The sequence below is a fragment of the Danio aesculapii genome, chromosome 12 (genome assembly GCF_903798145.1).
Source record: "Danio aesculapii chromosome 12, fDanAes4.1, whole genome shotgun sequence".
Lineage (NCBI taxonomy): Eukaryota > Metazoa > Chordata > Actinopteri > Cypriniformes > Danionidae > Danio > Danio aesculapii.
The window spans coordinates 9,272,753-9,288,701 of NC_079446.1; the positions used below are offsets into that span (position 1 = coordinate 9,272,753).

The window sequence follows — 15,949 nt, forward strand, 5'->3', positions numbered from 1 at the left end:
AAAGAGACAGGTAGTTATTACAGCGTGTTTGCTGAAGCTGACTCAGTGACAGCAGAGAATATGTTGGCTAAGGGTTGCTTTGGAGGGTGGAGATGTAAAGGAATGTATCTCAAGCCCCGCGTTTGACTTTCTGGGAATTCACCGGCCTATTTGGCCAGACTTTTAAAGCTTTATGCGTAATGTACATTAGTGGCGGCTGTTTTTATTGAGGCTTAGTCAGAGTTCCCTGGTGTCTGCAGAAGATGTCTGGCTGATAGCAAGCTATGTTGTATAGTGACAGCTCAGGTTTCCTTGTATTATAAACAAACAGGCTTTTTTTGTGTGTCGTAATCAAGTGTTATGGACTTGTGTGTAATTGCTGATCGGAAGTTTATGGAAAAGGCATGTTGAGAGGTAGTTTGCATAAATAGTCTTGTAAACTCCCATCACAAGACTGGGCATGTTCAAGAGTGAACTTTAAACAAATATCATGAGTGGGTTGATGTTTTTTTTGCTCATAGTATGTGTCGTAATTGCAATGTACACTCACCGGCCACTTTATTAGGTACTCCTTACTAGTACCGGGTTGGACCCTCTTTTTGCCTTCAGAACTGCCTTAAACCTTCATGGAATAGATTAAACAAGGTACTGGAAATGTTCCTCAGAGATTTTGGTCCATATTATTGTATTTGGTCCATATTATTATTGTATTGTATAGCAATATATATATATATATATATATATATATATATATATATATATATATATATATATATATATATATATCTTTCTCTTTTTATCTGTCTCCTTGAGCTTTTTGTTCTGTCTTGTAACTTGACATTCTGTCCTTTTTTATATATATATATATATATATATATATATATATATATATATATATATATATATATATATATATATATATATATATATATATATATAATGAAAACGTCAAGAGCCTGCGTTTCATTCCATCTCATCAAAACAAAAGTTCTGTTCAGAAACGGCTTCATTCGCTTTTGATTGATGCCGCAGATCCTCAAACTCGAGTTTTACAGAACAAAAATATCATGAATTATTAAAACTCAGGGGCGTTTTTAACCACATACGCCTGGGTTTTATGTTTAATTGGTCCTCTTTGGCAGCAGCAAGCGGTGTAGAGGTGTTATGTAAATATATTCCCTCAGAGGCCCATTTGACATTTTTGTGGAGCACTTGAACACTATACATGGAGCAAACTGACATGGGCAAAGTGTCCGTTTGCTCTGATCTGATCGGGCATGTTAGGATTACTCATTCAGATTTCAGTCTGATTTTGAGATATATTATCTACAGTTGAAGTGAAAATTATTAGACCTTTAGACCTTAGACCTTATTAGACCTGTGATTTTCCTGTGAAATATTTCCCAAATGAAGTTTAACAGAGAAAGGAATTTTTCACAGTATGCCCTATAATATTTTTTCTTCTGGAGAAAGTCTTATCTTTTATTTTGACGAGAATACAAGCAGTTTTTAATTTTTTAAAACTATTTTAAGGTCAATTTTATTAGCCCCAATAAGCGATGTTTGTTTTCAATATGTTTTTCTGTTATACAGTGATCAGACCCCCTAGTTTCTCACAATTTTTTTGTGATTTTTTTTTTTTTGCGATTAAAAATGACAGATTTTGTGGTGGTAATTCCCAAAAAGTTTGCGGACAATTTTGCGATGGAAAAAAACAAATATAAATATTTACCATATTAGGTAGCCTGCTATGTTAGGTGTGCTATCTGACAATGACACAAATCATAAAAATAAAGCTTCTTTATTTTGGTCTCCTGTCAAGACAAGATCTAAAACGGTCGGGTTTAAGCTAAAGGAAGGTTGTATAACTCTTTTGTTTATCCACCATCTTACTTTCTCTTAGATTTTACTCCTTGGTGCATCTGACATCATGTCACACATAGGACATGCGTCAAGGCTTCTCCTACCGTAATACATCTAAAACACAAATTGCCGTAAAACTCGTCAGTGGCAAGGAATCATTTTCTCTTGTTAACTGCAGGAAAACAGTTAAACAAAAACATTTATCATTTTTAGTTGTTTTAATTATTTATTTGACGCACATCATAATACCAGCCATACATTTAAAGCACAAAAAATGTCCTTCGGTTACGTCAAGCAGCCGTCATCCTTGAACCAATCTCAATTTGTTTGTTCCATTGCTCCATTTGATAGAAGTTTGCTCCTACTTTCTTTTGCAGTCTGAAGCGCGTCAAATAAGCGCGTCTATAAGTCATGTTAAACAATTAACTGCAAACTAAAATAAATACAATTTGATTATATGGTTTGGAATTGGATGTTTTATGAGATTATTGAAATTATTTTTAGAATATTTTGCGTTTAAATTAAGCGTTTTTTATAATTTGCGTTTAAAATAAATTTGCGACTTTTTGTTGATTTTGTGTTGGATTTAGCGATCGCAGAATCGCGAAAAACTAGGGGGTCTGAATGATTTACCTAATTACTCAAACTTGCCTAATTAACCTAATTAATTCTTTAAATGTCACTTTAAGCTAAATACTAGTATCTTGAAAAATATCTAGTAAAATATGATGTACTGTCATGGTGAAGAATCAGCACTTTCAAGTCCGAGGCCATGGTGTTCCACCGGAAAAAGGTGGTTTGCCATCTCCAGGTTTGAGGAAAGTCCTAAGTATCTTGGGGTTTTGTTCACGAGTGAGGCAAGGATGGAACATGAGATTGACAGGCAGATCCGTGCAGCGGCAGCAGTAATGTGGTCGATGTACCGGTCCGTTGTGTTAAAGAAGGAGCTGAACCGAAAGGCAAAGCTCTTTATTTATTGGTCAATCTACGTTCCTACTCTCTCCTATGTTCATGAGCTTTGGGTCATAACCGAAAGGACAAGATCTCGGATACAAGCGGCCAAAATTGCCGCTTTCCTTCACAGAGTGGGAGAGCATACCTTTATAGATAGGGTGAGGAGCTCTGTCACCCGGGAGGAGCTCGGAGTAGAGCCGCTGCTCCTCCACATTGAGGGAAGTCAGCTGAGGTGGCTCAGGCGTCTGTTTCGGATGCCTCTTGGACGTCTACCTAGGGAGGTGTTCAGGCACGTCCCACCGGGAGGAGACCTCGGGGAGACCCAGGACACGCTGGAGGGTCTATGTCCCTCGGCTGGTCTGGAAACGCCTTGGGATTCCCATGGAGGAACTGGAGGAAGTGTCTGGGGAGAGGGAAGTCTGGGGTTCTCTCCTAAGACTGCTGCCCCCGCGACCCGGCCCCAGATAAGCGGAAGAAAATGAATGAATGAATCATGGTGAAGATAAAGAGATCAATTATTAGACATTAGCTATTATGATTAGAAATGTGTTGAAAAAAACTTCTCTCCATAAAACAGAAATTGGGGAAAAAATATACAGAGGGGCTAATAATTCAGGAGAGCTAATAATTCTGACTTTAACTGTGTTTGTGCATGCGTGTGTGTGTTTTCTCATCACAAAGGCTTCTTGTCAAGTGTGTTACAGGAAAATTGCATAATATGATTTTCAGTGCTCTCTAATCATAGTGTCGTCCTAGCCAATTAAATCACTAAACATAAAAAATCCCTTTCTTTAGAAAAGGTTAGGTTTTATTAACAGTGTGGCTGTTGAGCTCGTTTCTGACCTCTTCCGTAGCCCAAAGCCGAATCTAATCAAGAAAATGTACGTTGGATCCCTGCGTGATTAGCATGGCGCAGTGCGGCCCTTAAAAGAGGGATATTTTGAGACCAGTCTCAGTGGTGCTAATTGCCAGTAAAGGAGGAGAATGCTGTGGGTCTAAAATGGGTCTCGAAACTGCTGGAAATTAAGTCAAATTGTTTTTCGTTGCGGCAAAAGGAGGCACTTATTTATGAAAACGTTATTCGGCCTCATCACGAAGTGCAAATAAATAAGAGATTTGTTTCTTTTGTAATAAAATCTAAATACCGAATATTGGGAGCAAATACAGTTCAAAACCACCATGTTGTTTTGAAATGATATTTAAGTGCAGTGTGTAATATTTACATGTGGCTTTTTAAAGTATTTAATTTGCCTTGCATTTGTTTTTGTTTTCTAAACCTTGTGAAATGTAAGTGTCATCTTTTATTTCAAGTTATTCCATTATATTTCGAATTTCACACTGTTAATAATTTGCCGAAGAATCTACAGTAACTTCGTCAGTACCTTATTGTAAATCAATTACAGAAAAAATACTGTACTTATATTTAAAAGACCATTTATCTTGCTGTATATGCATTTACAGTATTATATGTATATTTTAATGTATAATATACAGTAATTTTCAAAATGCAACTTTAAAATACAGTAACATACTGCAAATGCAGGTCATATTACAGTTAAATGCTGTGTAATTTACAAAAATGGTTAACAGTGCATTTAATGCATTAAGAAATCTAGTTAACATCAAAAAACATATTCCATTAGTGTAATTTACTGATTTTAAATTGTATACTGTACATACATATACAGCAGTTGTTAATCATAGTTTAACATCTGAAGTTTTGCTTGTTCACATTAGCTAATGCTCTATTAGTTAATCTGGGGTCGCCATAGCAGAATGAATTGCCAACTTACCCAGCATATGTTTTTTACGCAGCGGATACCTTTCCAGCTGCAACCCATCACTGGGAAACATCGATACAGATTCATTCAAACACATACACCACGGACAATTTAGCCTACCCAATTCACCTATAGTGCATGTCTTTGAAATTGTGAGAGAAACTGGAACACCCGTTGGAAATCCATGCAACCATGGGGAGAACATGCAAACTTCACACAGAAACACCAACTGACCCAGCTGAGGCTCAAACTAGTGACCTTCATGCTGTGAGGCGATTGTGCTACCCACTGCGCCACCGTGCTGCCAAGATAATAAATACTTTTAAAAATGTATATGTTACTAAATACATTAACATTATACTTTAGCGAATGGACTAATATTGTAAAGTGTAACCAAAATATTAATGACAAATATATAATTGATGTTGTAGCGTGTGCTTTTAGGTGTCTTTTATTTTGTTTTGTTTAATTTTGTCTTCCTGTTTCCTGCCATGTGTTCTTTTGTGCATGTCATTTTCTGATTGGTTTGTTTAGTCATTTATTCCTTCTTTATTTCCCATTGGCTGTTTCATGTCATTTGGTCCATAGTGTTTGTAGCCCTTATGTTTCTGTTGTTCACTGTCTATCTTTGTTTGTATAACCACACAGTTAGTTTATTCTTTGTGCACATGCATTATATTCATGTTATACGTTTGTTAATTTATTTATGGAAATTGAAATCGACACCTTTTTTGCACACCATGATTGTTATGATTGTTTAATTATTAACAGTATTTAATATGGTTGTTTTCCTCATTAAAATAAGCTAATTTTACTCCATCTATTAAAAATATCAGTTCAGTATTATGCCACTGTTGATTTTAATGGACAGGAAGATCCAGGCATTTGAAAATGGATAAGAAAGATAGAAAGATTGTGAGGAAATGTGCTCCACAGAAAAGAAAATGTAATGCATCCAGTAAAAGTCCAATAAAACGAAACAGCATATAAATCAAAATATTTCATGTTCTCCTCTCTACAGTCATCAATTTGAGGCCACAGTATGTCCATTTCATTTGAAACAGGCCGCTGTAGTCAAGCACCAAAAATGTGATGGCCCACCTTAACGTTGTTATTGCTAAAATAATCAGTCTAGCAAAAAAATATTTTGAATCAATTGTCATTTGTGCTGTAGATGGTCTGTATAAGCTAGCCTTTCTCACACCAATTGTGTGATTAATTGCAGAGTAATTGGGAAACCTGTTCGGAAACAGTAATTGCTAACACAATTCTCAATTTTCCAGTAATGATGCAAACAAAACTAAAAAAGAAGGTCAAAAAAAGTTGTTTTATGACTCCTGGCAGCAGAATATGTGTGAATAAAGCGAAATAGCTTGTTCTCTCCAGGGACTGCTTCGTTTGAGGTTTGCGACTCACATGTCATATTAGGAGATCTTGTATTCTGAGGTGTCAGGTTTTTGAGGTCAAAAGAAGTGAATGATTCTTTGATTCAGTTTTTTTTTTTCCAGTTCTGATGGGAAGACTAACAGGCGAATGCTATTGTTTAGATCTCTGATCTCCAAGAACCGAGTGACGTGGCTTCCTGCCCAGAATCTTTTATATTGCCAATCCTAACAGAGAGCTGTCATGTTAAACCAGCAGCTCAGCCTCTAGTAAAACATAATAGCCCACAAATCTATATCCGGACCCCTGGGGACATCTCTCCTCCATGGTTCTCCATTATAGAATAAAATTAGCCACATGAAGTCACGGCGCTTCGCTTTGGATTGAATTATCATTACCGTCAAGCTAATATAGGAGACTATGGGATTCATCGATAAGTCTTTGTGTGTTGTGACTCATCAAATGATGGAAAAACATTGTGTGTTTTTTTTGTAATGATATTATGGGATGCAAGTATGTAGCGTGGTGCTATGAGAATGTTCCACAATGGTTTAGTCAATGTATTCAAATAAACTCAAAGTCAAATTTAAGGACAAATCAATCAGACCGAATAAAAGTTTGTATGTACAATAAATGTTTTGTATTTTTTTACACCGAACTTTAAAACTAGAACCTTTTAAATTATAATAATGTCTATGTCACAGGAAGTGTATAATTTTCTATGCAATTGCACTTATGATTGAAAGTGATACTGTTGTTATGTGTTTTGCAGGGTTCGCACTAAATACAAATGTAAGTCAATGGAACACAAATAGCACCAAATTTCCACTGAGTGGTGCAAATGATGCAGAATGTGCAATGCATTTGCTGTGAACGTGTGGAATTCGCATCAACTGCAGCTTTCGTGCAAGTTAAAAGTTCTACTTGAGCGGAAAATTAGCATGATGCAAAAAACATCCTGTGAGTAAACCAGAGCAAGTGTGAACCCAGCATTTGACTTTTGTTCTGAGGATTTTGACTTTTGTTTTGAGGATTTTGTTCTGTTTTGCTCTGTAAATGACATGATCAAATATAATAGCTCATAGTAACATGTGTTTAACTGCTTCTAATATTTTTGAGCATATTTGAGAGTTGGTTAATTTCCATCGACTTGCTGGAGAAGCACATGTCAGGGTTCTCAAGATTGCATAGAGCTGGGGTGTCCAAAGTTTGGGCATTAAGGGGTCACCGAGTTGCTGATTACTACTAATGTTTGAGGAAAGCACATTAATTTTACTAACCGTGATTTTAACTGACAAGAACTATCTGCCCACATAAGAATCATGAAATTCAAAGTAGGGCCGGACAATATTGGAAAAAGCTGACATTGCAATATTTTCATTCACTGCGATATATTACGATATAAATGCAGTTTCAGCAAATGACTTGAAAATAATTCACTTGTAAAGAATTCATAATTTTAGATTGATTGGGATTGTAGGGGAGCGTATGTGCATAAAATATAATTTAAAAAATGACAAGCAAAGTTAAATACAACAGGGAAAAGATGCAAATAAACAATGATTTATGATTTTCTGGGCAGTCAAACAGTATTCTGAAGCAGAAATTAAATAATCACCATATCATAATAAAAGTAAAAACACTGTGTCATGTTAATTGAGCAAACAATTCTATAATGTACAATTAATCTTAAAGCTACCAATGTTTCATTTATTGTCACAATTGGCTCAAATTTGCTTCAAATTCTTACAGTTAGATCTTAAAAACACGTGCAATTAATAAACTTTGAGGTTAAAATATGAAATTATCAACTATGTTAACTGTAATAGCTGGTCAACTATAATCACAACTACATTGCAGATCTCTGCGATTGACTTGCAAATTGCAATATCGATACTAAAACGATATATTGTGCAGCCCTATTTCATAAGACCATGGAATGATGATATAATTATATAATGGGTCTTTGCTTCGACATTGGGAATTAAAATCCTTTAAGGCATGGCAATCTGTTGATTAACCCTTATATATATATAAATATAAATATGTTGATAACAACAGAAAAAATTTTTTTAGCTGGCATTTCTGCTGCTCAAAAACACTTTGGTGGACACATGCCCCAAGTGCAGTTTATTTATAAACTAATTTCGAGAGGATCACATGCTTATGATTGCTTGCAGCAGGTCCCGCGTTATTCAATTCATGATTCACCAATCCGACGATTCCTTAGCCACTATAAATACCCTAAGTTCCATTTAACAGATATCTTCGTTTTGAAGAATCCACCCTTCCACCCCTATTCCTCCTCCTTTCCTAGATGGGCGGCACAGTGGCCCAGTGGTTAGCACTGTTGCCAAGAACATCACTGGTTCTAGTCCTCACCAAGCCAGCCGACGTTTCTGTGTAGAGTTTACATGTTCTCCCCGTGCTCACGTGGGTTTCCTCCAAGTTCCCTGGTTTCCTCCCACCGTCCAAAAACATGCAATTTAAGTTATTGACTAATCCAAATCGGCACCATAGACATGCTCCTAGTAAGTAGTTATCTCTTAAGAGCAATCACTATCTGTTCATTAGCTACTACAGCAGGGGAGTTCTCGAGATCTACCTGAACTCAAACTCCCCTCTTGCCTTGCAAATGGGAGGGAGCCCCGGGCTCGAGGATCTTATGAGCTCAGGGCTCTCTCCCGGGACAGCATGTTAAACAAGCTTTATAATCAATCATCAGCTAAGTGTGAACTCTTGAAATGTCATTTTAGACCGCATTTTTACACCTAAATAAAGAACAAAAAGACAATTTGCCCTAATTGTGAGCTTTGTTTTACTTTCAGTTCTTGATTTCAGTAATAAACATGATATGAATACATCTTTGAAAATATCTTTTTACAATGTTCTCTTTTTTTCTTGTGTTTAGGTGAAGATGCGGATGAGAAGAAGGTTCTGGTATTGAGTTACCCTCAGTATTGTCGGTATCGCTCCATCATTGCGCGGCTCCGCGAGCGGCCGTCGTCTCTGCTGACCGACCATGTGGTTCTGGCCCTGGGAGGAATTGCATCCCTCACCAACAACACCCAGATCCTGTACTGCAGGGACACGTTTGAACACCCCACACTGGTGGAGAACGAGAGTGTGTGCGATGAGTTCGGTAAGTCCCATCTTAAGCTGCTTGACTTGGGTCTGAAGCAAACTCTATGCAAGTATGTAACGGCAAACAGAAAGTTTTCATGCATAGTTGTGTTTAAATATGTGTCAGGCCTTAATTCCTATTGCAACACATGTAGAGATTGATCGATAGCAATACAAATTAAGGTTTGTTTGATTATCAATATGCAGAAGGATTTTATAAGTAATTTGTTTCTACTTTTTAACAATAATACATAATCTTTAGAATACAGAAAATACATATTGTAGAACTTATTTTTGTGACTGACTGATTTATAATTAAGACAAAGAATACTTCTATATTAGTAATATTGAAAAACAGTATTTTAGTTTTTAACTATTAAAACTATTAAATACTATTATGTTATAAATATTATAAATATATATATTACTCTATAATTGTTATGAAACGGACGCTGGACAAAGGACATGTGGATCCACATGCAGTTTATTAAAGAGAAGTCGTGCAGGCAGTGGTCAAAAACCAGGATCATAAATATAATCCAATAAACAGTCAAAAATACAGGCGAAAGGTCAGGCTTGGCGGAAAAGAATCAAATTGGTAGACAGGAATCAAAACACGGCAAGACACACAGGAAAAACAACTTTGTAATGTTCGTGGGAGAAACAAGACTCAGCAATGTGAATGTGAAAGTGAAGTCTATATATAGTCCATGTAATCAGTGAAGATGAGCTACAGCTGTGTCTGTGTGTGAGTGTCTGGATTATCCTCAGCTGTGGCAGGAGTTGATGAGAGCAAAGAGTTTTGGGAGTTGTAGTTTGGTGGGAATACCAGAAGTAATCTCCAGCAGAGAAAACACAGCAATAATAGCACAGTATTTTAATTTGGATTTTAATTTACACATGCGTAAAATTTAGTTGAATTTCTTTGTTACATATTAAACTATATACTTTGTTTGATTAAAAATGTAGAAATGAGCGCTGTCAAAAGATTATTCACAATTGTTCGCATCCAAAATATGTTTTGCTTACTGTGTATATTTTGTGATTGTCTGAATTATTGTCTGCTGTGGCAGGGGTTGATGAGTGCTAATAGTTCTGGGAGTTGTAGTTTGGTAGGAATACCGTAAGTAATCTCCAGCGGAGAAAACACCGCAATAATACTGCATTCTTTTTTTTTCATATTTTAATTTACACATGCATTAAACTGAGTTGAATTCGGCATATTTATAACAAGTTGTTTATGATTTAAAAGATTGCTAATTGTTTCCGTTTTTGTTTTGGACTCCTCTGATCATTAAGTTACGCATTTTAATAAGATTAATTTAATATTTTTAATTGCACGAAATAGTGCTATTTATCTTTAGGTCCAGTATTTAATAACTAGCTAATTTAAACTAAAAACTACGGAAATTGGTTATAAATATTAGTCAAACTGGTAACTGTTAAGTTTCTGCTGCAATATTGAGAAACAAACAACTTTTAGTTTCAGTTTTCATTTTAATTTTAAATTACTATTATTTTTAATTTAATTTAATTTAATTTAATTTAATTTAATTTAATTTAATTTAATTTAATTTAATTTAATTTAATTTAATTTAATTTAATTTAATTTAATTTAATTTAATTGATTCATTATTTTTTTATTTATATTTAATTAATTTATTTCATTTGTTTATTTATTTATTGTTAGTTTTATTTTATTTTATTTTATTTTATTTTATTTTATTTTATTTTATTTTATTTTATTTTATTTTATTTTATTTTATTTTATTTTATTTTATTTTATTTTATTTTATTTTATTGCAAATATTGTTAGGCATTTTATTGTAGTTATTTTAATACACCCATTAAAACTAAATAAACATTTGAAATACTTTCTTGCTATTTCTCTGCAATAAAAATATGATTATGTTAAGATATTTGTATGATTTATTAAAGTTAATGTTTAATAGTAATAGTTTAGAGAAAAAAATGGATTTAGTTTAATGATTTTAGATTTAGTTTACTATAATATCTATAATAACACTAATAAAATCTTTGCATTGGCTTACTTGCATGGAGTATGTTTCTGACCCTACAGTTTAGAGGCCAATTCCAGCTTATTAGTTCATATTAAGATTAATTGCGTTGCTATAATTGAATGAAGAACGTATGAATGAATGGTGTATTGATGACAAATGATCCAGTAATTGAGTCTGTGGTCCAACTAGTCAAATCAGCAAAAGCAAGACCCTGGTTTTTATAACCTGACAGGCGATTGGCTGTCGAGCGCAGGCTGCTGTCTCACTCTTTCTGTTCGAACGGGAATGAGTGACTTTGAGCCGCTGATTGAAACAGACACTCATGGCTTTTAGCCTGTCGAGTTGAGAATGGAGAGCTTGTTGTATGATAGAGGAGAACTCTCAGATGAACTGAAAGCCTGTTTTTACATTGAGGTCTGAGTCCGTCACAGTCCGTCTGCTTGTGTCAGTAACGTATTTTTTCAAAAAGGGCAGCTTTGATATCAAAAACAGCCATTCGTCCCACTTTTGGTTGGAAAGCCTCAACTGTGCATGTAATTACTGCCTGTAAATGGCTGCCTTTTTCTGTGATCTGTTTGTGACCATTTGTGTGTAGGGCTGGGCGATATGATATAAATCTCACATTACTGTTTGGTTTATCTCGTATCCTGATAATGATATATATCATGATATAAGACCATTTCTGTAAATTCAATCAATTAATAGTTTATATGCAGGGTTCAACACTAAGGATTTTTTAAACTTTTTTTTATGAACCAGTGGATTAGATTTTTACTTGCCGTGCCAAAATTTTCATTGGCCCACCAAAAAAAAAAAGTTAATAGCTATTTTTTAGCCACATGTTGTAAATAATGTGTCAAAAGCCAAACATAACTTCAGCATAACTTTTCTTTAAATACAACTGACAATTTTTAAAAATTACAATTGTGATGTAACTATATATATATATATATATATATATATATATATATATATATATATATATATATATACAGGGGCATAGCAACCGGGGGGAAGATGGGGGGGGGATCTGTCCCCCTCACTTTTAAAGACAGACCATTTAGAAACAGGTGATTAATAATTGTATGAACATATGGTCTCATCCAGCCATCCCCCCACTTTTAATATGTCCGCTACGCCTCTGTTACAGAGTTACAGTACATCACAATTGTAATTTTTTTAAATTGTCAGTTGTATTTAAAGACAAAAAGGTTATGATGAAGTTATTTATGTGTGTATATATATATATATATATATATATATATATATATATATATATATATATATATATATATATATATATATATATATATATATATACATATATATATATATATATACATATACATATATATATATATTTATATACATAAATAACTTCATCATAAGTGAAAATGTACACTTGTAATGTAGTTTTGGCACCCACAGACTTTGTCACAAAATATAAATCTTGTGTCAAGTTTTGTTAAGATCTATCTATTCAATTAATCAGTCTATTAAAAAAACGTTGGTTAGAATTATGCATTTTAGGCTTAAATTATAGAGAGAAATAACAGATGAACCGAAACTGCAGTTTGATCATGAAGCAGATCAATATTGATCTTTCTTCCGAGCTGTCAGTGCAGAAATGAACCAAAAATAGGCTTAATACAAAATATAATAAGATTAAAATATGAAAAAAAAAAATCTCTTAGTAATTTTTGTTCATTTTCCTATCTGATAAAAAGCACAAAAAGTATTACCGACAATGTGTTTTTTGACATCATGAAATAAATGAATAGAGCACAATAAGAAACGATAGATTTTAAAAAATTGTCCATATGATACAAATATCATCACAGCCTTATTTTTGTGTACAGTGTAGATATTTCTGTGTAACTGACAGCATCTGAGTTTATATTCTCTGATATTTTGTGTTTGCGCTGTCTTAAAATTAGCATATGCAAAACTGCATGAGAAGCTTTTTAAGTGTTTGCTGATTTTGGGTCATCAGACCACAGTTTCCTTAATGGTTTATGCATAACTCGTTTCTGGAAAAACAGCTGGAAGGGATACAGCAGATTGCAATGGAATGAAGAGGTTTTGAGACATTTTTAGTTTAGACTTGGTATGTTTTAACCATTTTTAACTTGACACAGTTCTATGAATGTGAGCAGAGAGTATGATGCTAAAAAAACTGACCAACTATTAAAATAAATATATTTTAAAATGTGAATAGTCTAATAATCAACCAGTATTTAAATACTATAATACTCAACTATATTTAAAGCAGACCCAAACTAAATACACAGGCATTTTCTATATTTTCTAGACTTATTTTTCGGATAAATGTTTATACATTCTGATTGGACGAAAAAACTAATTAGCATATAAACATTCTGAAAATAAATAATTGCTGTAGTCTGTTTACATAATATTGAATGAATAAATCAATTAAATGATTCACTGACTCATAAAGTCTACATTATGCTTTTATTACTGAATTAATCTGCGTTTTTGAACAAATCTCTTCAACAAATAAATCAATACCAAAAACAGTTTTTTATGCCATAAAATACCATAATGACAATTGACACAGTCTTCTCTTGTATGTATTTTGTAGATCAATATTTTGATCACTATTATAGACGTCAGACATCCGTATATGAACGTTTATGTGATTATATATACATATACATATACGCATTACATAAACATTATAAACTTTTATCAGTTAGTCATTGTATGACTGTAACACAAAAATCCCAATACTCAAAATGTTCCAGCGTGTGTGCGTATGTGCATGCATGTGTGTGTACTGGGCTTTTTTCTGTCCTTGGGTTTACAAGGACAGAAAATTGGATAATGCCATGCCTATGGCCCAATTGTTCTCTATTAAGCTGGTTTAGGAGGACATGTGTCCTTGTAATTCCAACGTATTCTTTTTTTTTACACCCATGAAGAGTTCTGTGTGTGTTTGTGTAAGTGTGTGCGTTTGTAATATTGATTATTGAAATGATTTCTGGAACAATATATCACCTAACAAAGACCTCTTGTATGATGTATTACAAGAGCTGTAATGTTATTGACTTTACATAAAGGGTTCACTTTTTATAACAGCGCATAAATCGCAAAACAAGAAATTATGATTCGTCTAGCAATGGACTCTCAAAAATGGCCCATACTTCAATATTTGTGTTTGGTTTTGTAAAAAAGAATAGTAGTATAATGCCATGGGCATGACCTAATTGTACTCAATTAAGCAGGTTTATAAGGACATGACTTGTGTCCTTGTAATTCCAATGTATATAAAAGAAAATTACACACATGGAGAGTCCTGTTTGTGTAAGCTTGTGTTTGTAATATTGGTTATTGAAATGATATCACCTAACAAAGGCCTCTTGCATGATGCATTACTAGAACTGTAATGTTATTGACTTTTCATAAAGGCTTCACTTTTTATAACAGCGTATAAATTGCAAAACAAGAAATTCGCATTATGATTCGTCCAGCAATGGACTCTCAAAAATGGCCCATACTTCAATATTTGTGTTGGGTTTTGTAAAAAAGAATAGCATAATGCCATAGGCATGACCTAATTGTACTTAATTAAGCAGGTTTACAATGACATGGCTTGTGTCCTTGTAATTCCAATGTATATAAAAGAAAATTACACACATGGAGAGTCCTGTTTGTGTAAGCTTGTGTTTGTAATATTGGTTATTGAAATGATATCACCTAACAAAGGCCTCTTGTATGATGCATTACTAGAACTGTAATGTTATTGACTTTTCATAAAGGCTTCACTTTTTATAACAGCGCATAAATGGCAGAACAAGAAATTCGCATTATGATTCGTCTAGCAACGGACTCTCAAAAATGGCCCATACTTCAATATTTGTGTTGGGTTTTGTAAAAAAGAATAGTATAATGCCATGGGCATGACCTAATTGTACTTAATTAAACAGGTTTACAAGGACATGACTTGTGTCCTTGTAATTCCAATGTATAAAAATGAAAATTACACACATGGAGAGTCCTGTTTGTGTAAGCGTGTATTTGTAATATTGATTATTGAAATTATATCACCTACCAAAGGCCTCTTGCTTGATGCATTACAAGAGCTGTAATGTTATTGACTTTACATAAAGGCTTCACTTTTTATAACAATGCATAAATCGCAAAACAAGAAATTCGCATTATGATTCATCCAGCAATGGACTCTCAAAAATGGCCCATACTTCAATATTTGTGTTGGGTTTTGTAAAAAAAATAGTATAATGCCATGGGCATGACCTAATTGTACTTAATTAAGCAGGTTTACAAGGACATGACTTGTGTCCTTGTAATTCCAATGTATAAAAATGAAAATTACACACATGGAGAGTCCTGTTTGTGTAAGCGTGTATTTGTAATATTGATTATTGAAATTATATCACCTACCAAAGGCCTCTTGCTTGATGCATTACAAGAGCTGTAATGTTATTGACTTTACATAAAGGCTTCACTTTTTATAACAGTGCATAAATCGCAAAACAAGAAATTCACATTATGATTCGTCCAGCAATGGACTCTCAAAAATGGCCCATACTTCAATATTTGCGTTGGGTTTTGTAAAAAAAAAGTGTAGTATAATGCCATGGGCATGACCTAATTGTACTCAATTAAGCAGGTTTATAAGGACATGACTTGTGTCCTTGTAATTCCAATGTATATAAAAGAAAATTACACACATGGAGAGTCCTGTTTGTGTAAGCTTGTGTTTGTAATATTGGTTATTGAAATGATATCACCTAACAAAGGCCTCTTGTATGATGCATTACTAGAACTGTAATTTTATTGACTTTTCATAAAGGCTTCACTTTT

The 15,949-nt window shown here is 33.8% G+C and overlaps 1 protein-coding gene across 1 annotated transcript in view; it reads left to right on the top strand.

Annotated features, from left to right (window-relative positions):
• The window catches only part of arid5b (AT-rich interaction domain 5B), a 312,866-nt gene that overhangs the window by 40,307 nt on the left and 256,610 nt on the right, over positions 1 to 15,949 (top strand). Inside the window, exon 2 of the mRNA XM_056468951.1 lies at positions 8,872 to 9,102. Coding sequence (XP_056324926.1) covers positions 8,872 to 9,102 — 231 coding nt within the window. The remainder of the gene's footprint in view (positions 1 to 8,871; positions 9,103 to 15,949) is intronic.